Source organism: Eleutherodactylus coqui, chromosome 4, assembly GCF_035609145.1.
Source record: "Eleutherodactylus coqui strain aEleCoq1 chromosome 4, aEleCoq1.hap1, whole genome shotgun sequence".
NCBI classification, from domain to species: domain Eukaryota; kingdom Metazoa; phylum Chordata; class Amphibia; order Anura; family Eleutherodactylidae; genus Eleutherodactylus; species Eleutherodactylus coqui.
Genome location: NC_089840.1, coordinates 24,306,543 through 24,333,600, shown reverse-complemented (window position 1 = coordinate 24,333,600; position 27,058 = coordinate 24,306,543). Strand labels below are relative to the sequence as shown.

The 27,058-nt window shown below is 43.2% G+C and overlaps 1 protein-coding gene across 2 annotated transcripts in view; it reads left to right on the top strand.

Moving 5' to 3' along the window:
* The window catches only part of GBE1 (1,4-alpha-glucan branching enzyme 1), a 114,166-nt gene that overhangs the window by 43,594 nt on the left and 43,514 nt on the right, over positions 1–27,058 (top strand). For both annotated transcript variants that reach the window (XM_066599141.1, XM_066599142.1), the window contains exons 6-8: positions 2,004–2,139; positions 13,340–13,430; positions 14,501–14,710. In XM_066599141.1, coding sequence (XP_066455238.1) covers positions 2,004–2,139; positions 13,340–13,430; positions 14,501–14,710 — 437 coding nt within the window. The remainder of the gene's footprint in view (positions 1–2,003; positions 2,140–13,339; positions 13,431–14,500; positions 14,711–27,058) is intronic.

The window sequence follows — 27,058 nt, the reverse complement described above, 5'->3', positions numbered from 1 at the left end:
TGAGCACTAAGGCGGTTCCAATATTTTAGGAGCCTGAGATTATTCAGGTTTCCTTTGCTATATAAACTGATCTAGCGTAACATTTACTATCTCTGTACAATGGCATCTGTCAAGAGGGGGTATATTAGGCAGCAACTGAATAGTTCTTTGTTCATGGGTTGGAAACTGGAATACTATAAAGATCGGAGCGGCTAGGGTCAAATTGTGGTGGCTTAATAAGTGGATGACGACCTGAAGGTTTATGGGTTCAATCCCCGTGTGTTTTAAGTAGCCTTCCATCCTTTCGAGGACGGTAGAATGAGTACCCAGCTGGGGAGTCAAAGATGACTGGGGAAGGCAATGGCAAACCACCCCACAAAAAGTCTGCCAAGAAAATGTCACCCTAGGACTCGGTGCTTGTACCAGGGGACTTTACCTTAATAACTGGGTTAAAGCATCTTCAAAATAGCAGGTCTTGTGGGGTGTTCGCAGTAGGCAGTGCTTAGTACCTACCAAAAGTGATCCAGGGAAAGACAAACTGTGAACCAACTATGGGCTCATGGTTTTCAAGGCTTACTGATGCATGTAGGAAGCCAAGGCTAATCATCTGGTCCAGTTCCCGCTAGTTACTGATTAAGTTCCTGCTGTTGGAGATAGAAAGCTGATAAATAACCGAGAGCATCGGAGCTTGCTGTCTGTCGCTGCATCGCCACAGACCAGTCTGGTCGCCCATGCTTGCCTCTGTTTCCCACCAAAAGTGCCTACAGTGGGCATATTGGCATCAAAACTGAACCATGAAAAAGTGGAGGGAGGGCTGGTCTCATTAATTACTTTTACAACAAGTGAATGATTGATTGTTGCATCACTTATCCGGGGAACAGATGGCACCAGGATACACCGTGGGCAGAAGGAAAGCCGGTGGAGTCCGTGTGATGCTTTAGGCAATATTCTGCTGGGAAACCTTGGCTCCTGGCATTCATGCAGACATTACTTTGACATGTGCCACTTACTTAAACCTCACTAATAAACTGGACTGTGCTGCAGAGGAAAAAGTAGGATAAAATGGATGTGCACAAAGAAACTACACTCGCCTAGTGTTGAGGGTCCGTCAATAGACAGACTCCCACGCTGTAGGTCTGAGTCTGCCTTCGATGGGTGAGGTTTGTCACCAAATCCCTGACTGTAATTCACAGTCTTGTAGTGCGCATTGAAGTAGGGTTTAGGGTAAAGTAGACCTAGGTCGTAAAAAGTCAGACAAAACGGGGTGTAGAAAAAATTCCTGCGCATCAGAGGAAACCTTGGCTCCTGGCATTCATGTGGACGTTACTTTGACACGCGCCACCTACCAAGACATTGCTCATACCTAGTATCCCCTTCCCTCTCCTTCCTCCTTTATGGCAGTTATAGTACCTAATGGCATTGCAGTCCTTCAGCAGGATAATGCACCCGGCAACACTGCAGACCCTTTCATGTTTCTCATACCGCTCCTGATCAAAGGGGTGTTGACTCTGCCCCCAAAATCCCCATATCTCACTCCGATCAAGCATCTGCTGTACCTATGAGCTCCATCCATGAAGGCCGCACCTCACAACATACAGGATCTACTGCTATCGCCTTCGTTCCAGATACCACAACACCTTTAGAGGTCTTCTTGAGTCAATGCCCGAGTGGTTCAGGTTAGTGATTTATAAAAGGGTTCCCCGGGCAGGAGAAATACTTAGTCAAGCGGTGATGGAACCTACACTTCTAGCCCTGTTTCACCTGGGGTATATATGTCGCCTATGATGTCATTGCAAGGGGTGGCTGTTCAGCAGTCTTCTGTCATGGCCGGTACGGAGAGCAAGAAGGAAGTAGGCTTCATTATTAGAACGATCTGAAGAGCCAGAACCCCTGCAATAACCTGACGGGCAACGGAACGGCCATACCATCTGTCTGTGTTTTTTCTTTTCTTTTTATGTAATGACAACCCTTTTATTATGTCTTTATAACCTAATCAATATACCGATTTTACCATTTTCTTTTAGTTTAAACACGAGCGCCCAAGAAGGCCAAACAGCATCCGCATTTATGAATCTCATGTTGGAATTGCATCACCTGAAGGAAAAATTGCATCGTATAAAAACTTCACATACAATGTGCTCCCGAAGATAAAGGATCTTGGTAAGTTGGAGGAAGAATACTTTTCTGCTGCTTTCTCTCATTGTCTTTTGATCAATATATGTTCTGTTTTCCAAAGCTATAAATGTTCACCTTGCGTTACTTCCTCCAGAAGGACGTTTTATGGGCTGTAATGCTCCTTATAGGCTCATGTTGTCACGCATTCCGTCTTCATCTGCTATTCTCTAGGTCCCTTCAGCCTTCGGGGAAGTCAGAGGGAAAGTAAACCTTCTTTATCTGTCTTGGCCCTAAATATGATTAAATGTCATGGCCTATTTTTAGGAAAGAAATGGACAAATTCACACCATGTTCGGCTTTTGCATTCAACTGGAGTATTTTTGAAGTGTGCCGCCAAATGAATATCCGAGTCATGCACAACTATTCCTATGGATAATCCTTGGCATTGACTCTCTTAGCCCGTTAACAACCGCCAATACGTCTGTATCGGAAGCCTATGTATGAAGAGTGATCGCAGGACGACCTCTCTTCATACAGCGCGGGCGTCAGCTGTTTATTATAGCTGACACCCGCGGGCAGTAGCTGCAATCGGCAACGCAGCTGATCACGGCAGGTAAATCCCCAGTCATCATGGCAGCCGGGGGCCTCCTGAAAGGCCCCAGGGCTGCCTTAGCAGACTGCCTATCAAGCTGTCCCCGTGGGGTGTCAGATCGCAGTATGTTGTGATGCTATGATGTAATGTTAATGTAATGTGGTCCCCAGGGGGAGCTTAAAAAAAAAAAGTAAAAGTAAGATCAATAAAGTTTTATTAAGTGTAAAAAGTTTAAATCGCCCCCCCTATTGCCATATCTATAATAAAAAAATCAAAATCCTAAAACAAAAATAATTAATTGATATCGCCGCGTCCATAAAGTCCGATCTATCAAAGTAGTGGATTATTTAACCCCGCACGGTGAACGTCGTCTAAAAAAAAAAAGTAAAGAACGCCAGAAATGCACTTTTTCAGTCACCCTGTCTCCAAGAAAAAATGTAATAAAAAGCGATCAAAAAGTCGGATGTATTCGGAAATGGTACCAATCTAAACTAAACTAAAAAACATTTCGCAAAAAATGAGCCCTCGCACAACTGCGTCAATGGAAAAATAAAGTTATTGCGCGCAAACGATGGCAACAGAAAATTTTTTTTTTTTTAAAAATGTCTTTGAAAAAAAAATAAAAGTAGTACAGCGAAAAAAAAAAAATATACAAGTTTTGTATCATAGTAATCGTACTGACCCATAGAATAAAGTTGTCAGGTTATTTTTGTTGCAGTTTGTGCGCCGCAGAAACAAGACTCACCGAAAAATGGCAGAATTCCATTTTCTTTCCCATTTCCCAAACAAGACGCACTGAGAGATGGCGGAATGTTTTGTTTTTTTGTTTTTTTTTTTCATTTTATTCTACTTTGAATTTTGTCAAACTTTTTCAGTCCATTATATGGTACATTAAATAGCACCATTGAGACATACAACTCATCCCGAAAAAAACAAGCCTTTATGCAGCGACGTCGATGGATAAATAAAGGCTTTACGATTAAAGGAGTTGGGGGGGGGGGATACGAAAATGGAAAAGAAACAAGGGCCGCGTCACTAAGGGGTTAAACAAAACTGTACAGTAGAACTGAAACACACAGCTGATTACTATATAGAGGAGTCTGAAAGAATAACTTTTCTCCTTATGGAGAGCACCACAAGTGTTTACGGAGATCTATGGGCCATGCAGTGCTCCCTGGGAAAAAAGGTATGCAAATTGAAAAATGCCTGCACAATGCCACCTATTGGAAGGTACCAAGTAAGTGCCTAACCTTCTAATAGGCCTTGCAACGTGCTTAGGGACATAAGCCAAGCCAAACCAAAATTTCCTCCGTATGGCCAATTTCAGGCAAGTGTATTATAACATGTCTGTAAAACGGATCCGTGTTATGGATGACGTCACATTTCACACAGTATGTCAATAGTTTTTGATTTATGTTTACCACCATATATTTTTGTTTTCTTCTTGGCGAATAGTGATCCACTTTAACCCAATGAAAAATAATAGCAATTCGTAGGCAGAAACGGTAAACGGGTCCTGCTTTGTGTTTAAACTGTTGTGAAAAATACAGCCCTCTGGATGGATATGTAGCTCCATATCACATTCTGCAAAACACAGTGCTCAAGTATGCCTGTCTAAAAGTGGCCTATAGAGAAGACTCTGGTTTGGCTTGTGTCCCTAGTTATGTTGCAAGGCCTGTTTTGAAAAGTTGGTTATTCATAGGCAGGGGCAAAGCCCAACACCACCCTGTTCATTCAGCCTGATGGGCTGCACTTTAAAACCGAGTGATTGTCTGCCAGCTGTCTCTAACATGCCCCCCTCCCCTCTTTATCTAAAATGGGAACTTTTTCAAAAACTCAACATTTTTTGTTTTCACCATATATTAAAATACCTAAACTTAACATTTCCATAACTTTGTGGTACCACCATAATGCCGGGAACATAATTGCGCATTCTGGCTCTCTGTTTCTGTTCGTAATATGGAAGTGCTTCTAGGCCTGACATTGGGTCTCCTGACCTCTGAGCATCTAGGAATATTTTGGTCAGGAGACTCTAGGTCATGCCAGGACATACTTTCATATTATGGAGCCAGAATTGTGTTCCCAGTCTAACTCCCAGACCGTACACTTGCTATCTTGGGGTCCTATCTGACTTTGCTCTTTCACTCTCTACATACATTCGCTTGCTCACTCAGCTTGCTGTTGCCCTGATCTATTCTCTGCTTGATTACTGCGACTCTCTACTGATCAGTCTTCCTCACTAAACTCTCCCCTCTCCAAGGTACCTTAAATGAAGCAACCAGGCTCCTCTTTTGTCCAATCACTGCACCAATGCCTCGGTCATGTGCCGGTCACTGCATTGGTTGCCGGTCCACTATAGAATACATTTTAAAGGGGTTAGTCTGCCGCCTTTTTGACTTATGAGCCTCTCCTTTGGATAGGTCATCAGTAGTTGATGGATAGGGGTCCATCCCTTGGGACCCCTGGCCATAAACTACTGATGACTTATCCAGAGGATGGGGTCATCAGTGGAAAAAGAGGGCAGACAACTCCCTTAAACACATTACGGTCATCCATAAAGCCTTCCAGAGTGTTGCACCTCCTCCCCCCCCTATATCTCCTCCCTTGTCTGTCTACCACTCTACTCGTGCTCTCCATTCTGCTAATGACCTTAGATTATGTACTTGTGTTTCCAAAATTTTTCTTGAGCTGCATCATTTCTCTGGAAAGCGCTACCTCCCATAGATCGGGTTAATTCCCAATGCCCACAATTTTTTAACCATACCCCAAGAACACACCTTTTTTTTAGGGGAGCCTATCATATCCCCCTAATCTAACTCTTTTTACCCCTCTTTTACATCCTTCCTCATAAGTTGATCCCATCATCCCAGAGGCTTCCCCACAGCTTGTACAACCTAATACACTTTGTATCTGGACATGCCCAAATACCAGCTGGTGAGCAGCTCGTAGAGCTTTATGTATACTACTCTTCATTTAAAAAAAAAAGCCTACTAGAAAGCCCGTCCCAGGATGGCGAGCGCAATCTATATACTGGTATATATAAATCTCCAGGCTCGGGAAAGTTATTCAGTGGAATTGGGAATAATTGTTAGACTGCAAAGGTGTCGGCTATTTCCAATACAGAAAATACTCAAAGCAAACCAACATGGCGGTCCATTTGCGTATTGCTCCATTTGGCCTGCTTTTTAGACCTTGACAGAATTTTTCAAAAGCGTCCACAGGCTTTTATTTTTTTTTCTTAGATTCATGGCGTATCTAATTAAAATATTTCCTAGTAAACATTCTAATGAAGTTTGTTTTACAGGGCGGGCAACGGGAAATTATCCTGGTACAACACTCTTATGAAAGCAGTCTAAAAGAAAATCCTTGCTGGCCATAGCAACCAATCACAGTGCAGCTTACATTTTACCTCAACAGTATAAGAAATGAGAGCTGCAATCTGATTGGTTGCCTTGAGCAATAAAGACAGGTTTTCTTTTGGACAGGTCTCATAAGTGTGCTGCTGGTGTAGTTTCCCATGGCCCACCCTGTAGATGCTATGGTGATGATGAGTGAGGCACATACACGTGAGGTCACAAGTTTTGATGGTAAACTGCAACAAATTTGACTAAGGGCTCAATCACACGGTTATATACATAGAACGCTGCATGAGCTGGCTATCTTGTACGCTGTCATGTGGGCGCGACTTATTTTTTTTCTTTAGTTCCCCGCTCCCTCTTAGTGGGGTTGTGTATTAAACGTATTAAACGTCCATAAAGAACAATGGGCTCTTTCGGTGTAATGTGCAATAAAATAGAACATGCTGCCTTCTTTTTTTATACGCGGATTATATGAGTGGGGCATGTGAAAATCAATGTATTTGAATTGCCGCGACATGCAGAGTATCATACGCGCGGACATCGCACAATTCAAATACACTTGTGTGAATGAGCTTTTGGAGCTCACTCATTGGGGTGTTCTGTATTTGGTTTCACGACTGAAATGTGTCAGTTCCCTGAGTATTTCGGACTATTTGGTGCATAAATACACAGGGATCACTACCTATTTATGCGCAGAAAAAAACAACGCGCGGCAGACTGATTCCTGTGTAAATACGTCTGTATTCTGCGTATTCACTGCATATTGTTACCGCGCCCACAGACGTACATGGTCTATTTCGGTCCTTAATATAGACCAAAACAGGATATGCTGCGATTTGTCTTTCACGCGCATACTGCTACCTCTGGTCACCCCCCCTACTTCCTCATAGATTGTGAGCTCCTGCTAGTTGGGCTTTTACTCCTATTTAGAGATGAGCGAGCATACTCTGTAAGGCGATATACTTGAGAGAGCATCGCCTTTTTCAAGTACCTGCTGGCTCGTCCCTGAAAATTCACGGGGGTCGGGGGCGGTGCGGGGCAGCGATGGGGAGCGGGGAGGAGAGTGAGAGACCTCTCTCTCCCCCCGATCCCTTCTGCAACCTCCCGCTCATCCCCGCCCCCCCCCCCCCCGAATCTTCAGGGACGAGCCAGCAGGTACTCGAAAAAGGCGATGCTCTCGGGTATATCGCCTTACCGAGTATGCTCGCTCATCTTTACTCATATTCAAAGTGTTTATTGGCTTAAAGGGGGTTATCTCAAAATCTAAAGCTGTCCTCTATCCACATGATGAGGAATAACTTTGTTTCGTAAGGGTCTCGGCGCTGAGACACCCACTGATCCTAAGAACGCGGGTCCCGTGTTTCACCTCCTCACTACAGGGTCGCTTCTCCCACCCGCAGTGATGTCTAACTGAATGCAGCGCTGGCCGTACATGCACAGTCGCTGCTCCATTCATTTTAATGGGGCTAACGGAAATTGCTGAATGCTTGTATTCGACCATCTCTGGAAGTCCCATTGAAAGTGAATGAAGCAGCCCCCTCTGTCTTGTAAATTGCTGCAGAATATGTTAATGCTATATAAATGATTCGTATATGGTTTTAGGTTCCACTACCTGACCGTAGCTCCACCCCTTTGTCTCGTCAACCCGTTCTAGTTACCCATCCTTGGCTGATGTCTGTGTGGCTTCAGAGATACATTCATGTTTAATTCCCTATGCAACCCTTAAGTTTGCTCTGTATCATTGAGTTCACCAAAGGAGGAGTTTCGCTTCCATCCACGCCTCATACGTTGTGTGGGTTATTTCCTATGTTTTTTGCTTATTAAAGAATTTCTGAATGTACGAGAACGTCGTGTTTGTAGAATTATGAATAAAAGCATTAAGAAGAAAACTTTCTTTCTGAAAATTGCAAAACAATAATGGTGTGCCCGACCCGGCGCTTACAAGTATGTTGCCTACCGGTGACCTCCCTTCACTGAGAACTGTCAAGTTTATAAACCGGATTGCTTTGCTGGTCATTGGGATGCGTTGGGTGAATAAATTTTGGCAGGTTTGAAGTTGACGTTTGGTGATTTTTGAGAATGTTACAAATCCTTTCTCTTATTCTATGAACCGTCAAATGTGTCGCTTGGCAAATTTGGTCACTCAAATGTCAGTTTTCTAATCTCTATTTTCTAAAATCATCAAATGGGTTTCATAGACTTTTTAGGACTATCTGAGAATTCAAGTCCAATCATTAGTGGTAAGAGAAGGTCCCCCCCCCCCCCCCCCCCCAAAGTTTTGCCAGAGTTCTTGATCTACTATTTACTAGGATGTATTAGAGAATCGATAGGCAGGGTTGAAATTCTTGTTTGCCTAATTTGAGAGTGAGAGAGGGAGAATAAACCCCCTTCGGCCCTGAGAATTGTGGCAATTAAAACATTTGATGCCCCCATCTTTTAGTGCATTTGACCTATTTTAGCCTTCGGAAACACAGCAATTCATTATAGCATCCATCCATGGGTATCAGAAGACAGATTGTGCTAAAAAACTTTCCAAACACCATTACTGCACCTCCACCAGCTTGACAGGAAGCGATCATCGATTCATGCTGCTTGCTCTAAATTCTGACCTCCCATCAGCACCGTACAACAGAAATCTGGATCCATCTGACCAGGTGGTATCTTTCCACTGCTCAGTGATCCATTTTTGCGCTCTTTTGTCTACTGGGGTGTCTCCTCTCTGTTGGACACTAATGGCGCTGGAACTGGTTTTTCTGATGTTACAGCCCATCCGTGCTAAGAAAGGAGGAATTGTGCTTTTGGACCTCCAGGGATGTTACCAGTTGCTGCAGGGGAAATTAGGACTGCCTGGTCAGAAAGATCAAAAACTGGTGTCCTACATTGAAATAACAATGGCATACTTGAATAGGAAGACATAGATGTGCTACATGATGGTTTTAAAGGAGATGGAATAATACCTCCACAGTGCCACCTATTGGAAGGCAGCATTCCTACAAGTCAAAGTCAGACTCTTTATACAAGCCTTAAAACAATGACTGGTAATTGAAAACAAAGCCAGTCATTGTGTTAAGGGGGTCAGAAACGCTATCTTTTCTCCTTCGGGAGAGCACCTAGATGGTGGGTTCTGGCTTTGCTTTCAATTCCTGGTTATTGTTACAAGGCTTGCCTTCCAATAGGTGGCACTGTGGAGGTGGTATTCCATCTCCCTTATTTGCATATTACCCAGAGGAGCATAAATGGCCTTTTGAGTCTCCTCACTCACCTTCTAGGTGCTCTCCCTGAGGAGCAAGGATAGCGTTTCCGACATGACAGTTTGGCGCACAACTCATGGGGGCTCTGAAACATGGATTTCAATTTTGCATTGTAGACCTTGGAAGAAAGAATAAACCCAATTGCAAAGTTAAAGAGTAATGTGAGGAGCAGAAATCTGCTTACCCCGTCTCTAAGTGTCGACGGACCGCTGCTGTGTCTGAAGAGGAGGAAATGCAAGTTCTGGTAGTACGGCCTATGCAAAATCGTACTTGAAGTGTCCTTCTGCTACGATAGCGGCAGATCATCCAGGAAGTCATCCACCGTCATATGTGGGACATTCGGGTACTGATCAGTGTTGGGCCGCCTTTTGAGTATGCTTTTGCAAAGGGCCGTACGACCAGAACGTATGATTCTTTACTTTAGTCCCACGGCACTTAGAGAGACGCGGAAAACAGACTTTTACTTCTCACATGCTACGCTTCAACTTTGAAGTCAACGGAAGCCGTCCGACCTGCGGCCCATCTGCAATCGACGGCGCGGAGAAAACAGAGGATTGAGAAAAGAAAGTACTACGCATGTCCGATGGCTGCTTACCGCGTACATCGGCAGTACAGAAGAAATCAAAAGAAGACAGGTACGCATGGCCGCAGTCAGGGCCAGATTCCGCTGAGGGCTCCGAGCCAGTCGTGTGAGACTGGCCTTAGAGGAGCCACAACTTAAAATTGAAATCCACGTTCCGGGGCCCGTGCACCATACAATCGTGTAGCGCATCCATGTCTTCATACACGCTATTACTTCAATATAGGACATCTATATTGAGCGAGCGCTGGATCCGGCTTTTCGCCTTCACCCTGTGTATACATATATACTCTGTCGTTTTGAATGATATACCGCGTGTCTATAAAATGCTTGTACACACGCAGGACGGCGCCCACTTTAGAAATCCTTGTTCTTCTGTGTTTAAAATTAATAATTTTAATTAAAACGGCGCCGTAACAAACACCTCGAGAATAATTACATTTCTTCTACACTCGAGCAGGAACATTATAACAGTACGTTCCGAAGGAGAAGAAGAAAAATTGAATTTTGGTTCTTTTTTTGCTCTTATTAACCTGAAGGTTATTCGTTTACTGATATTAATAATTTCCCGTCTGTTTGAAGGAGGATCTCTTTACTGACATTAAAGTTTTATTTAAGAAGGATTTGTTCTAACTTCTGTGGATTTATCACTTAACCATTTTCCCTTCAGGTTTCTCTTCGTTTCATATCACAGGATAGCAGTTTTTAACTATGTGACAAACGCGGCAGAAACAAGCTTAAAAACAGAAAAACTTTTTTTTTCCCTTCTTCTCGTATATTCGTTAGGTGTTTCTTTTAGGGAGAGCGAAGCAAAAAAAAATCAGCCTTTTATGTCTGTTCTTTTCAAGAGCTTCCTTCAGGGAATTGAATGTGATAAGGAATGTGTAATGATTAAAGATATAAGTACAGTGCGTTTGAAATATATTTACGGAAAAAAAGCGCCATAGCGAAACGTCAGGTATAGTACAAAACAATCAATTACTTCTGCCGCCTTTCATGATCTACCTTGTAAATATCAAAAGTGCATGTGAAGTTCAAGACATGCAGATGGGCATAGTTAATATGCAAAAGTCAAATTGGATTTGCGTTTCGCATCTTCCTGTGTTTTTTTTTTTGTCTTATTAAAACAGAAAAATGTTGCAGTTTTGGGCTTCTCCGGACATCACCGCGCGACCTTTGAATCATTTACATGGAGGTTATTAACATTAAAATATTAAGCCGGCTTTAATTTTAGACAGCGACCGGCAACGCTATTTACATTCTAATGAAAAAAAAAAACCTGGTTTTAAATTAAGTTGGATTATACGCATTATTTTCGTATGCAGAATATCCTCGCCCGTCTCTTCTGTAGGGAGTTATGCCTATTACCTCTCGTTGCTTCCAGAATACTTTTATGTTTTGGATCATGTTACTTTTTTTTTTTCCTTCCCTCTTATTAATTTTTAGCCTTCATAACTTATAAATATTCATTAGTAATGCGTAGTTTAAGTGAAAAGATTGCAGCGTGGAATATTAAGCGGGATGCAAACTATGAGGGTTCATGGCTTGACATTGAAAAAAAAAAAAAAAAAAAAAAAAATATATATATATATATAATATATATATAATCAAGGAAGAGGGCTGGAGCTACGAGAGTCCAAATAGATTCTTCCTCCTTTGGAGAAATTAAGTAACTATAGGGGATGCGGTAGCACCTGGGCCCAGGAGCCTTAGGCCTCACGTCCACAGGCAAATTCGGATTTTAAATCCGCAGCGTCTTTCCTGCACGCGGGATCCGCGCCCCACAGGGATGCATTAGACACCCGCAGGTAGTTAAATACCTGCGGATGTCATTTTTCCCGTCAGGCGCGGATCCCGCGTGCAGGAAAAAATCCGGACATTCTCCATTCAGGCGCGGGTCCCCCGCGGGGACGGCTCCCGCAGGCTTCTGTTGAAGCCTATAGAAGCCGTCCGGATCCGCAGGAGACCCGTGCCTGAATTAAACTCACCTGCTCCGGGCAATGCAGGTCTTCCTTCCTTCGCGGCCGGAAACTTTTATTCAGCCCGGCGGATGTGCCTGGCACGCAGCCGACGTGCCGAGCACATCCGCCGGGCCGAAGAAAGAAGATCCGGCCGCGACGGAAGGAAGACACGCGCGGACCGCTGCAGGTGAGTTTATTCTTTAGCATCATGTCCGTGGGGCAGGAGGGACCCGCTACGGATTCTCCATGGAGAATCCATAGCGGGCCTGATTTTTCCCGTGGACATGAGGCCTTAGGGGGCCTTATAAGGCTTCTTTTCTCCATATACTATGAATAAAGCATTCGAGTTGGGGGCCCTATTACAGGTTTTGCAGGTCCAAGAGCTTCAAGTTGCGTCTCTGCATTAAGGGGTTAAGAGAAGTTGGGGGGGGACAAGATAAACTTTTGCACCCGGGCTCATGAGCCTTGGCTGTTACTGTGAGACACATCTGAGAGACTCGTACCCAACTCCATCAGACTGCTTACATACACCATTTCTCGTTCATGAATCATAGAGTAATAGGGCACAGGGAGTTTTGTATGTTTTTTGTTTTTATGCTGACCGTGTGGTGGTGGCAGCGGGGGCGACAAATGTCCATGTGTATAGCCTCATAGGCTGTGATGGAGCTGGGCACTGTCCATGGAATTATATAGGCACACAGCCCCAAAATATTCCAGTGTGCACTTGGCCTAACTCCTGAATCGGTTGAAATTTAGGAAAAAGGAGGAAAAATAACCGCGCTCATTAGAGTTTGTTGAGATTTGGTATTTGAGAGCGGCTTTCTGATGCATAAACTTTTTTTTTTTTTTTTATGAAGGACTTGTCAGGGCCCTATAAGTAAGTAGAATGGGCTGTGTAACTTTTTATAGCCATTGTTGAATCCCTCATGTTTGGTTTTTATTTTTCTTGTAGCACCCGTTCCCCTTCTCAATTCAACCACAAACAGCTCTCATTACGTAGGAGGCCCAACTCGAAAATTGTCAAGTGGGCGGTGGCTGACATCACTTTATATTGACACTGGCGCCAAATAAACCACCAGCTTGACAGACCAGTGTTGGGCTCGTTATGTAACGGGAGCTATTGTGGGAGAATGGAAGGGGACAGGGGGCTAGAAGAATGGAGGCAGTCAGCAAGGATGCAGATGTAAAGGTATGTAGCCCGTTACACTTGTCAGAAGTGCTAACAGGTCTTCAAAAGCTGAAAAGTAGAAGATAATAGGTGAGGAAATGGACTGAAGAGACCAAAAGGAGTCCCTGGTTCCCTAAGGCCACGCAAGAGTTGCGACAAATCTCGCACAAATATGAACCCCATTCTTTTGAATGGGGTCGTATACATGAGTGTTTTTTTTTTTTTTTTTTTTTTTCACCGCATCGCCCCACCCCAACTCCCCATCTTCCCTTCCTTTTTTCCTTCCCCTTTTTAGTAAGGCTTACCACAATACTGTAATATGTTTATTCAACAGGTTATAACTGCATTCAGATGATGGCGGTCATGGAGCACGCCTACTATGCAAGTTTTGGCTACCAGATCACCAGTTTCTTTGCTGCATCAAGGTACTTGGAAAAAACTACTTTATATGCAAATCAACATGAAATCTGCTCATACATGGAGGTGCAAACACCGCTAAACAGACCATAAATTGGTTTAAAGCCTACCTCAGTTTTCAAGAATTTTACAAAAGCAGCCCAGCCTATCGGTTTTGTTTTCCATGTAGATTTTCCTATTTTTCTGCTTTTTACAATCTTACAGGTGGGTGGCGTATCCTAAGCCCGCCATTCTTCTGGTCCTGTATAGGCCAGGGCTGCTTCTCCCAAGCTTCCCATGCTGCCTTGCATAGCCCTGCCCCAATCAGCTGCAAGGCAGCCTCTGAATGCATGTGTTTAAAGGGATTTTGCAGGAAGGCAAAGTGTTGACCAATTCAGCGTTTTTGGCACCTCCATTTCTGGCTTGGTTCTGACACCAAGCCACCTTCCCATTGATAGTGACATCGCAGGGACTGGCTATTTGACTCATTTCAATAACTAAGCCAGCGCTGTGCTCTGTCATGACTGACGTAGCTACAGAGGAGGAGGGCCGACTTGTGAAGGAGGAAGACTCGCAACTAATCACATAACCCGGTATCGAAACTTGGCAGGAAGTGGAGGTGCCAGCACCGTTGGACTGCGTAAGCGTTTTGCCTGGTTGGATAACCCGTTATAATATTGGTCTATTCTAGTGCTGTCCTCTATCTGTAGACCACCGTACAGTGCACTCCAGGAGGAATGAAGCGTTAAGTGGTGTCCATGAAATCAGTAGGCCATCTATGTATTGACTGGGAAGATGGGTCCTCCATTCTTTTCAGTGGAACTCAGATTTTGGCTAATAGATGGCGGTCCACAGCATAGCGCCCCCAATATTTCATCTGTATGCCCCAACAATTGTGCCCTTACCTGAAAAAGTAAAAATAAACTCTGCGGTTTAGGATGTAATTGTTTACGGTAAAAGCCCTTTACACGGTGAGTTTTATGTTCCTCCTCTACAAAGTAACTTATTCTGACCAACATTATATAGGTTTTTTATGACACTTGTACTCATATGAAGTACTCTTTGGGTAACATTTATATTTTCTTTTAATATATAATAGTCGATATGGAACCCCAGAAGATCTAAAGGAACTAATTGACGTTGCCCATTCTATGGGAATTCAGGTTTTACTTGACGTTGTACATAGTCATGCATCAAAGAACAGTGAGGATGGCCTCAACCAGTTTGATGGTACAAATGCATGCTTCTTCCATGATGGACCTAGAGGAACCCATGATCTCTGGGACAGCAGGCTGTTTGACTATAAAAAGTGAGTTATTTTGTCCTAAAATTTGATTTATTTTGCCCCTTTTATTGCTGTTCTTTGACTCTATCTAATTTGCCACACCCATCCCTAAAGTGTGCCCATAAGCAGTCTACATCTATAGTTGGGCACTATATTGCTTATTGGATTTTCATAGTAATTCTTGCACAATTCTTTTTCCTTAACTGTCGTTGAACTGTAATGACTTGAATATTTTTACAGATCCTCCACACTACAAGTTGAACATTTCCTTTCTTTTTTTTTTTCTTTGTGTATTAGCCTTTAAACCCCTTAAGGCAGTGTTTCCCAACTCCGGTACTCAAGGCACCCCAACAGGTCCTGTTTTCAGGATTCCTCAGTGTTGCACAGGTGATGTAATTATTGTCGGTGCCTCAGACATTGCCACAGGTTATCTTACTATAGGGTATCCTGAAAACATGACCTGTTGGTGGTGCCTTGAGGATCGGAGTTGGGAAACACTGCCTTAAGGCCATGTCCTATTTTGGGCATAAGGACACAACAATTTTTGGGGGATTTTCATCTGCACTTTTCAAGAGCCATAACTTTTTTTTATTCTTCCGTCGGCATGGCCGTATAAGGGATTGTATTTTTGCATGGCGAATTGTTTATTGGTGCCACTTTTGGCAGGGAGAGAAAACTGATCCATTCTGTCATTTTATTTTCTGTTTGTTTAGTTGTTTTTTCTTTTTTTAGAGCGTTAATCATGCAGCACAAATGACACAATACATTTTTTCTTTGGGTCAGTACGATTATAACAACACCAAAATTATTATTTATTTTTAGGTTTTTCCACAACAACCCCCCCCCCCCTCCTTTTTTCTTTTTAAATCATACTTTTTTTCTAAGTCATTGCATTCAAAGTCCTATAACTTTATTGTTTGAGTTATTACCAATACGACGATTCCAAATATGTGGGCTTTTTTTCTGTTATACTAATAGGGAAAAGGCACAAAAAAGGGTATTTTTTTTTTTTTTTACATTTTCTTTATTTTTTTTACAATAGCAGCTATGATAAAGCATTGCAGGACGTCTGTCCTGCAATGCCTTATCTCTTGTAATAGTGATCATAGGCAATGGCAAAGCAGGTCGCCTGTATTTCTCGTCCTGTTGCCATTGCAACTAGTCGGCCCTCCACAATTTCATTGTGGGGGTCCGATGATGTCCCTATGCACCCCTGCTATTGCAGCAGGAAGCTGGCTATCGGTAACAGCTGGTTCCCACTGCCGGATGGTGCGAGATCTCTTCTGATCTCGCGCTATCCACATGGCATAAGTGTACCTTCTGTTGTGTTAAGTACCCCTCAGCTGTCCTAGCTGTGCCCTGTGGCGTTAAAAGGGTATTCCAAGCATTGACTATTGAGGACTTCTCAAAATTGGTCATCAATAGTTGATCGAGATCCTCATTGATCCTTCGGCCCGCTGTCACTGCAGCAAAGCCAGACAGTAAACGGTGGTCAGGGCCAGAAGTGTATTAGAAAGACTAATTGAAACAGGCTAAACTAGATGGACATTGTCTTCATTCAGCCTAACATACTATGACTATGCGTCATTGAAATCGATGAGTGATGCCTTCTATTAGACTTCCGGCTCTGACCACCGATGGCTGTGTTCAGCCCCGCTGCGTTACTTGACAGCAGCATTCAAAAGGTTAGCAGGTTCGATGAGCTGCGTGGCTCATCACAGCTGTTGCCACCAGGTGTCGGCTGTAAGAAACAGCCGGCACCTCGTATATGTGAAGAGAGGACACCCCGCGATCTCTCTTCATACATAGACCACTGATACAGGCCGTCAAAAGGCGTATTGGCGGCCGTTAAGGGGTTAAGTGACCCGCATCGACAAATGTAAACCATATGGCACAGCCCCAGGAAATTAGGGGGGAGGTAAGGAAAAGCATTTGAAAGGTATCTCGGGCCAGCTTTGTAGTTGTATTTTGTAGTGTGTGGAGACGGTAATGAAAACAGAGTTGGCCACCGGAAAACCCCTTTTAAGTGTAAGTGGTTTGATACTAAAAAGAATCTGAACTTGAAAGTAAGGCTTTGTTCTCGCTTTCCCTGCATGTGTGCATTTGGCATATGTTCCAGTGGCGTTTGTCGGGATACCACTTTTTTTTTCTCTTCCTTTTAGCACTATGAAAAAATGTAAGGTTCTGTGCTTTTCTATACAACTGGTAGTAGAAATGAAAGTCAACGAGCGAAGTATGTAACAGTATGAAATACATTTGTGTTCTTTGGTGCTTTGTTTTTTGCTTCCAGGGGATACAAATCTGTCCTTGTTTATAGACCGGATTCAACTACATGGATGTAAGAATGATATATTACTGGGTTTTAAATGAATGTAAATGAGAGAGTTCTACGGTGGCTCAGCGGTTAGTACTGTTGACCAAGGACAACCTCTGCATACAGTCTGTAGGCTCTCCCTGGGTTTGTGGGTTTCCCTCTTCACTCCAAAAACCCCCCAAAAAACTTACCAACAGGTGAATGTAAATGGTCAGCCCCGATGGGGTCAGGGCCCGTTGTGGAGTCATGACCATCTCTGTCTATACAACGCTGTGCAATATTTATGTGCTACATAAATGATTTCAAAAATGTTAAAAGATGCAAGCCGTACTAACCCCTTATGTGTGGAGACAAATGTTCAAGTAATTTGAGGTAACTTAAAAAAAAAAAAAAGACAACGACCAATGGTGAGGCTCAAATCTCTCTGTCCTGGTTGATGAGACTCCAGTAGAAAATGTTTGGCCAGCTCTTCATCTAGGCGACCTATATGCTGCTCTTGACTTCATGGGAGGAAAAGTGCTGACAGGTTCTTTTGCAACCCTTTAAGGCCATTTTCACAATGAGAAAATTGTGGGTGTGTTTTCCCCGTGATGCGGGAAACAAATTGTGGCACGTACGATCTTTGGGGGTGGCCTTGCATCGGCCATTGTTTTCAATGGGGTTGGCGGCAGCATCGCACCACATTCTAGGTGCACAGGATGCAAGGTTTCCCCATTGAAAACGATGAGAAAGCCACAGCGGAGGATCGCTACTTCCACAAAGTGATGTGAAGCGGTTTTGGTATAAAAATGCCTCACATGTGCGGGGAAATCGCATGTTGGAGAGTCTATTAGACCATGAATCACAGCCGATATCGCGCTCACCCGTGTGGTTAGCCTTTAAGAACAGCTATTTTTAGGATTTCCATTCTCCTTTTTTTTTTTTTTCTTTTTTTCCATCTTCGAAGAGCCATAGCCTTTTTTTTTTTTTCCCCAGTTAACTTTGCTGTATAAGGCTTCGTTTTTACAGGACGAATATGTGTGGTGGTGGTTTTTTAAATTTATTTTAATTTTTTATGTTACTAATGTTAGTCTTTAAGTACCTTTTATGATGTGATTTGAGGCTATTTCTAAATGAGGGGAAATGAAGGGGGACAGAATTGCATCATGGTTTGTTTTCTTCTTCTTTTTTTTTTTAAAGTTTGTTTTTATGGTGGAGTAAAAATCACACGTTGTCTTGATTCTGCAAGTCGGGACCATAACAGTGATGGCAAACTTGGTGTTGACCCATCTCCTAAAAAACTATGGAATCTGTTCCAGCACCAGTTTTTCTGTAAAATGTCACCACAATTTATATGGTAATTCGGCTTGGTTAGTTAAATGGCCACGATTGGAGTTGGCTCGGATCATGACCATTTGCATTTGAGTGTCAGCTCTTGAAAACCGATGGCACCTGTCTAGTACAGAGTGGACACGTACCCCCTGAGGCAGCTAGTGACTGATGTACCTGTCAGTGGTCATTGGGGGGTTAAGTGTAAAGTTACTTCAAAGTTTTATCTGAAAGTTCCAAACAACGGCATCTGACAACATGCTTGTAAATTGGGCATGACTGATCGCAATCTTTTAATTCCATTTTTTCCATATCTGTCAGAAGGAATGAGCTCCTTGTAGAATTTACGTTGTCAACAGTTTGTTTTCTTTTGTTGAGCTGCACACGGTAATGTAGTTTTTTAGTAATTGCGTCTGAGTCAAGCAGAGCACAGGTAATGAGATTACTTGTTAAGTATGTTAAGGGTAAGGAGATCATCTCTTATGGTGCTTAGGTTCTGTCTGGAGATATTTAAAGCATCTAAATCTTCTAAGGCTTTCATTGTTAAATGACTGTGAGATGATAAATAATCCATGTATGTGTAGATATATTCTCCCGTGTTTCACATACAGCTTACACTCTCTAATTTGGATGCTGATATTAAAACTGAACATTAAAGCGAGGAGCTCGAAACGATAAATCCATTATGATAATTCAAAAACAGAATCAACCAACCTGAGCTGTCAGCAGGATAAACACCCACAAACAAATTGCAGCACAATAGAACTATTAAACATGTATTGGATAGTCTGATTAGTTTTTTGTTTTTTTTGTACTAATGTACGAGAAGGAGATTGCACAAGACTCCTTATACTGCAAGCTTTTTGCTTTAGTACAATGGAAAACAATGAAATTTTGTGCACTAGGGTGATATTTGCGCTGGGGAGTCCTTCATTTAAGGGCATTTTACATTTGCCTGTTGATTGGACAAAAAGAAAAAGGTTCCCAATAATTCTTTTGTCCAATCATTGGGTGGTATGAAGGTGCCACCAATCTACTGACAAATGATAAAAACGTTCGTTGGGTAATTAAAAAAAAAATATATATTACAGTTAACCCTTTCCAATCCACTGTCTGACGTCTAAAGACATTATGATTTAAGGCTGTACAGCTGTGATGTTGGAAGACGTCCGTTGAGGTTCTCTTACTGTATATTGCCAGCCTCTCTGCTGTCGGAGCCTATCCAACATGACACATCATGCAGTACTGGCTTTAGCCAGCAGATAGCGCCGTTGTATAGTGGCAGAAAAAGAGTAAGCCCCCTAGCAAAACCAGGATTCAAATTGGATTGGAAAGGGTTAATGGCATTTATAACTATGATTTACAGCAGCTTTATAAACCATAGTGGGTCACCAGCTGACCCACTGCCATCTATAGGAGGGTGTTGTAGGCATTGTTATGGGAAATCATATCCCTCTGACTTCACTGTACTGCTCTAAATTGGTTACAATGAGAAGTGCATGCATTATAAGTAACTGACACAATGCTTGTCAACATCAGTACACTTTTGATTTATTAATAACATAATAACATCATGGTGTTTGTATGTATGTAATCTCCAAAATGACGCAGCAATAGAAATACACCCCCCCAAAGTCATAACTCATGATTGGCTAATGATTAACATATGTTAACGCCTTAAGGTGTGTTACTACTAAAACACATGATTTCTTATAAATGAAACTTAATGGAGAATAGACTCATTAATATCACTGCATGGCCTGAGGAATCCAAGGGTGGGGGGTGGAAGATCAGCTCCCCTTATCAGCAGTAGGGGGGTCCCAGAGCGCTATCGGACAGCTTTGTCTCTGGGAAAGAAGTGTGGGAGTTACAGTAGCACCTTGTACATTCGAGCGTACAATATGTTAACCATTTAGATGCGGTTATTTACTAAGAAGGAAGATCTATGTTTCCTTGCATAGGCTGATGTGAGAAACACATGAAAGGATATATACAGTAGAATACATGTATTACTAGAACAGCATGCTCTGTGTCACCGAATTCTGTTAACATACAGGATAAAATAACACTGAATGCTGTGCTATTTTGTCTTGTAAAATGGAGTACGGAAACTGAATGGATCCTATTACACTCACTGGGATTAATCTGGTGCTCTTTGGTTTTCGCATAAAACTAATCCATTTGGTCAGTGGATTTGGTTTTCCCGTTCCTGTAATGGAGCAGGAAAACAAAACCCACAAAGCTCATGTGATGTGAACAAGATTCAGCACTAAAAACTTTAGAGTGGTTGGGCCAAGGTATCAAGTTATCCCCATATCCACAGGTTCGGTGATAACTATGATGTGAGTCAAACTGCTGGGACCCTCCCCAATCCCAAGAATAGGGGTCCCAAAGGAAGTAGTAGCACATGTATACCGCCTTTACAAGCTAGTTAGGTGTTTAACCCAATTACAGCTTTCTTCGTTTACCCACAGACCAGTTGATATACGCCATGGCACTAGAAAGGGCTGTACCCTTTCCCCTGTCCTTTTTGACTGTGGAACACCACACCCATCTTATTAAAAATAAGTACATGATGTTAAGTAGTAATTGGAAAAATATATGGATTGCAATATGGAGGAAAAAAAGGAAAAATATATTGCAGAAAACTGACCCCTTTAAGGGAGGCTCTGGTAACCTGCTGGGCCACCTTTAGCTTGCATGCAAGATGTGATACAGGTAGGCATGGAGGTATACAGGTTCCATATGGTATCCTGCACAACATTGGTCCACATTTGCCGTAACTGACCCTCTAGATTGTGCAAACTCATAGGCTTTCAAAGTTGACATCCCAGATGGTCCCCCATGCTCTACTGGCGATAAATCTGGTGAACGGACAGGCCATGAAAGTGTGACAATGTTGTGGAGGCATTCCTGTGACACTCTTGTATGTGCAGCCGAGCATTATCTTATATTATAAAATGCCTCTTGGAAGCCCTGTCATGAGAGGAACACATGTGGCTACAGGATGTCCTGAACATATTGCTGAGCTGTCATTCTGCCACATACTACTACTAGAGGTTACAGACTGTCATATGTGATGGCCCCAAAGACCATCATACCAGCAGTGTCTAGGTCTCCAGACACTAATACTGCCATCGTCTGTACCAAAACTAAAACTGGATTCATCACTAAAGGCACGCCGGCTCCACTCCATAGCAGTCCAGTTGCGTTGTTCACGACACCACTGCAAACACAGGCGTCAGTGGGTGAATGTCAAAGGCCATACACCTAATGAGCACCGTGAGATGAAATGTCCTTCAGTCAAGCGTCTGGAAATGATTCCGACACATAGGGGCCTGTAACGATGGTGCCACCTGTCTCCGGATGGCGGACAATGAAATAATTGGAGCTGTTCATGCTTGTCGGACGATCAGACAATCCTCTCTACTCGTGGTGTGTCAAGGTCGTCCTGATCCTGGTTGCCTTGTGTTCGTGCCCTCCTACATCCACTGATGCCAACACCTCCTGACAGTCTTGTCTGAACAGCCCAGGTGGTACGGGCAATTCGTTGACAGCATTCCAAACTCTCACTGGGTGAAATCTCTTTTGATTGCATAGTAGTCATGTCTAGTGGTCAACAAGCTCTATACAAATGAATAAAAAGGTCCACTACACACAAGTAGCCTCTGAGAGCCTTTTTAGGGGGAACCACTTTTAGGGCCTCGGGTGGCAAGACCGTTCATCTAATCATACCACAACTCTAATTTGAATATCTGCCTGAGATGTAATTGCATGCTGAGTTTTGCAGCAGAATGACAGCTCTTTCTAGGTCATTGACTTTTTTCAACGAAGAATGCATATAATGGATAGTTCACATCGAGTGCTGGCTGCATTGAGGTATTGAAGAAAAGCTGATGATCGGAGAGAGAAAGGTGAGAAGGGCTGTGTTTTCATTTTTTTTTTCTTTGACAGTGTATTTCAATTTTATTAAAAAAAAAATCAATGGAGGACAAAACAACTATTTAATTCCGTTTGATTTGCATTTATCTGCTATAAAAACGGAGCAGAAATCACGAACGGTAGTGGGAACAAGCCCTAATACGTTTCTTTAACCTTTTTGCAATCCAATTTTGGATTCAGGGTTTCCTAGGGGGTTTTCTCTTTCTGCCATTATACAATGGCGCCATCTGCTGGCTAGAGCCAGTACGGCGGTATGGGACATGCTTGAAAGGCCCCTGACAACAGAGCGGCCAGTAATATACCGTAAGAATACCCTGCCAGACATCTTCCGACATCGGAACTGTACAGCTTGCAATCAGAATGTCTGAAGACGTCAGACAGTGGATTGGAAAGGGTTAAGGGTCTGTAAAGCTTGACTACCCATTCATCTTGGGACAACTCCTTTGACCAGAGACACATTCATTGCCCTTTTTCCTTGGATTTATGATTAGATATTCCAACCTTTTAACCCAAAACTTGTACGCTGCTACTCTTCCCCCTCACCTATTGAGTCACTAAAGTATATAATTCGAGCCTGTTGATACCGGCATGTATTGGGTCTTCCATTCACTCCTCTTATTTCATTCTGCTAATTCCATATTGGCAAGTCAGACGAACATAGAAATTGCTTATAGATTTTTAGCATAGCCACACAATGTCTTCAGTGACTATTTTTTCTTTTAAGTTTCAGAAAATCAAAGTTTTCGCCTTAAGTGCTCTGACTTACTATGTATTAAGTGATGTCTTTATAGCCGATACTGGGTGGATCTATCATTTAAATTCTATGACACTAAAAACATGTATAATGTGCTAAAATATTGATTGTACGTTTACCCCCCCCCCCCCCCCCCCCCCCCCTTCCCTGGCGCTTTGTTTTTTCTTTCTATGGACAGCTCATTATAATTCCACAAAGTCGTACATTTTCTACTAGGCTTAACCATGTCTGGATCCCACCAGGCCAATGTTGTAATCCCTTTTCTTGGCACTGAAACAATAAATGTATATAATCAGAGTGATTTTAATTAGAGCAGAGTTTAGCTTGGATCCTACATGCTCTGAGCTTATTTTGAAGGCCCTCGGCCCAAAGAGAGATAAGCCTGTCAGTGTAGAGTCCCATCTGAAGAGATTGCCTTGACATGGCAGATGGGCTCCCACTATTGGATCAAAGTGTGAGCCAACAGCTTCCTATAAAAAACTATCATATATGTATAATATTGAGAGTGTGAGTCAAAAATCAATGCATTCTGTGTTGGACTATTTCTGGCACTATGGCACTTTCATCGTGCTGTTATACCTTTTTATCATAGTGCATAGTTGCATGTTTCATCTACACCGCTCGAAAAAAAAGTTTGAGTACCCTTAGAGGGGTTGTCAGACTTAGAGAGAAAATTAAACACCTACCCATGTGATAAAATAACAAGTCATACTCTCTCCTCTCTTCTTCCCCTGGGAAATGGTGTAGCTGGTCCAGCAATGATCACAGTCTATACGGACAGCAGAAGTCAGTTGACCATTGTAGCCAATCAGAGCCTTCAGCCTCACAACTCGTTTGCCTTGCATCAGCAATGACATCCTGGGTGCCATGATCGCAGGATTTCGGGATGATGATGTTGCACCCAGTGTTTGCCAGAAAACAGTAGAATCGACAGATCAGTCATTGGTGCCCCATTATCTTCAACAATGAGAGCAGATTCGCACTGAGCACATTTGGCAGACGTGAAAGAGTCTGGAGATGATGGAGATCATCAATGTGTGATTCGAGTGTTCCCTTAATTTTTTGAGCATTGCAGTTTAGTTACAAATATTCACTGTAAATAAACTGTCGGTGATGTTCCCGGTATGCAGTCGTTAGTACCTGCTATAAGTGGTCAAGGGAGCATCAAGGCTCATTAATGTGGGTAGTAAGCAACAGCTAGCCTGACTGGCTACACATAGAAACTACTGGTTGTACAAATTGCGGAAAGGTTAAAAGGGTTTATGGTCCAATACTTCTGATGATCTATCCTCAGACTAAGTCCTCGATAGCAGATTGGCTGTTTAGACGATTTGAAGCGGCTATGGGCTGGCTGGAAGACTCAATTTGATGTCCTTAGTGCAGTAAACCAGTATGTTAGAGTCTCTGATTCCCAACGAGGCTGCCAAGGGATTAAAGAGATTTTTTTGCTTTTGCTGTTTAGGGTGCTGTGATATCCCAGTCTTTGGATAAGGTGTAACTTGAGCCAAGAAAAGGTCAGGAGAACTCTTGGTAGAGTAGTATTGGTCCATTGAAGTGAATGGAACAGAGTGATGGACATTGCTTTGTAACCTACTTAATTGGCTGGCTTGAATTAGATACAAGCCAATCGGTGGGGTCCCCTGCGGTGAACTCTACCTATGTGCTATTGATGACCTGTCTTGAGGATAGGGAATATTGGGCCAGAAAGCCCCTTTTTAATGCTGGACACCTTTTTAGAGATCCACCTTTTGTGACGACCATGACTTGGCCAGATCAATTTCAATTTTGGCTGCACCAAGGTGACCTACTCAAATTAAAGACAGGTGATATTAGTGTTATGGCAGATTGGTGTATGGCAACATAGTGACCAGCACCTAAAATTGGCTTTAAAGGTGTTTACCAGGCAAAAACTATTGATGATCCATCCTCAGGGTAGATTATCAATAGTTAATTGTCCGGGACCCACCACTCAGGCACCCCAGCAGGCAGGTGTCCTTCCAGCTGGTTGTCAGGGCAGTGGAGTGGAGATCGTCATTGAGGATGTGAGCAGAAGAGCCATAGGCAGTTTCACTCCCATTGAAAGTAATGGGAGCTAAAGCCTCCTATTACTCTTCCATATCCAACCCCATTGTTAGAGGTGCGAGTGCCACTTGTGTAATAGCCAGCTTCAGCTCCCATTGATTTCATGGAAGTGAAGCTCCCTGTGGCACTTCCACCCCCTTCCCCAATGACTACATCCAGTGTTGTATTAATCTGTATACCTAGATTAAGGCCGAGCTCACACGAATGGGTCGGATTTCACATGTGAATTTCCGCAGCGGAAAACTTGCGATACATTGCGGAAAGTAATTGTGGATGTGCTCGTTTATCCACTCAGATGTACGCGATGATGTAGTGTTTCTGCCGCTCATACACAATGTTAAATGCGTATGGGTGAAGAACACTTGCATCCATTAACTTCAATGGTGGCCGTCCGTGCGGAATCCATGCTAAAATGGACAATGCTGCGACTTTTTTCTTCCGTTCGCGGAATCTGCACTTCATACCAACACGTCTGAGCGACCCGGCAGAAGTTCGTCTTTCAATGCCCGCGTATCGATGGTGGAATCCGCCTTTGTGAGCCAGGCCTAATGGTTTTTGGCTCCAGCTTGAATTGCTGCTTCTCCCAGTGAGTTTCACTCGATCCGGGTCACTTTTATTACAGTTTGTACGTGTATTTTTCTTTTCTGGAAACGCGACTCTTTTCTTGGCTCGCTAAAGCTTCCCTTTTTATATATTTAATCAGGACAACACATCATTCACTTATTTGCCCAACTGCCAGCAGACTGACAATGAGAATTCACTCAAATGATAATCCCGTTGAATTTAAAAGTAATCTACTCGCCGGAGCCGGAGTGTTCTTCATGCTGTGTTTCTGTTTATTAAAATACCTGCAATTCACACCACCGGCAGCAGCCTCCTGCCATCTTACTTTAGCAAATCCATAGGATCTTTATCAATTTAATTTGAAAGTGTGCCGCTGAAGTGATGGAACATAACAAAGTGTGGCCATAAAATTAGCAGCGTGATGGAAAACATATTTTTGTGTATAGATTGCGCACACGCTCATTAAAATGTAGCTGTGCTCCGTTCAAAGAATGATTGCCCATTGTGTGCTAGCCATTAGATAATTACGTACTGGAAGGTCGCTGTCTAGACTGGGGTACAAACCCCAAGGAATCGCCTGGATTGCACACTTAAAAAGATTTCCCATGACTTTGATAATGATGTCCCATCCTCAGGATTAGTCAGCAGGTTTTGATCCGGCGGTGCTCGGAACCCCTGCCAATCAGGTATTTTGAAGAGGATACAGCACTCTTGCTTGCACTACGTCCTGTTCACTGCATACCAGGCACAGCACCGTATACTTCTTAGTGGCAATGCCTGGTATATTAGCCGAATCCCTTTCACTTCGGTGGGACGGAGCTGCACTGAGGCCATGTGATGGACAGGTCACTGGCCGAAGAGGCCAAAATGCTCACCCGAGTGCTGAAGCCTTCTCAGACAGCTGGTCAGCAGGAGTCCAGAGTGGTAGACCCCCACCAATTTTTGATTTTACCTATCTCAAGGATAGCTCACCAGTATTTTTTTAGTCCTGGAAAACTCCTTCAACCACCTCAAGGAGATCTGGAGGTCGGGAGAATTTCCAGTTTGCTGGTGGTAGCACTGTCAAAGCAGTGGTAGGGACAGGATGTGACAAACCAACACATTACTTTGCTGCATAAGAGCAGCCAACTGTTGTATTCAATGGCATGACAGGAGTAAAGTCAGGAAAACTAGGCCAAAGTCAGGAACAGAATCGGTAGCAATGGCAAATGCAGTATATGAGAACAGAGCCAGGAAAGAAGTACCTTCATCACCAGCTAATAAGTGGTAAATAGAGATGAGCAAGCGTACCCAGTTCGGGTGTTTTTGCACTCGAGCACCGCTTTTTCCGAGTAACTGACTACTCGGACGAAAAGATTCGGAGGGTGGCGTGGTGGAGCGGGGGGTATCAGTGGAGAACGGGGGAGCG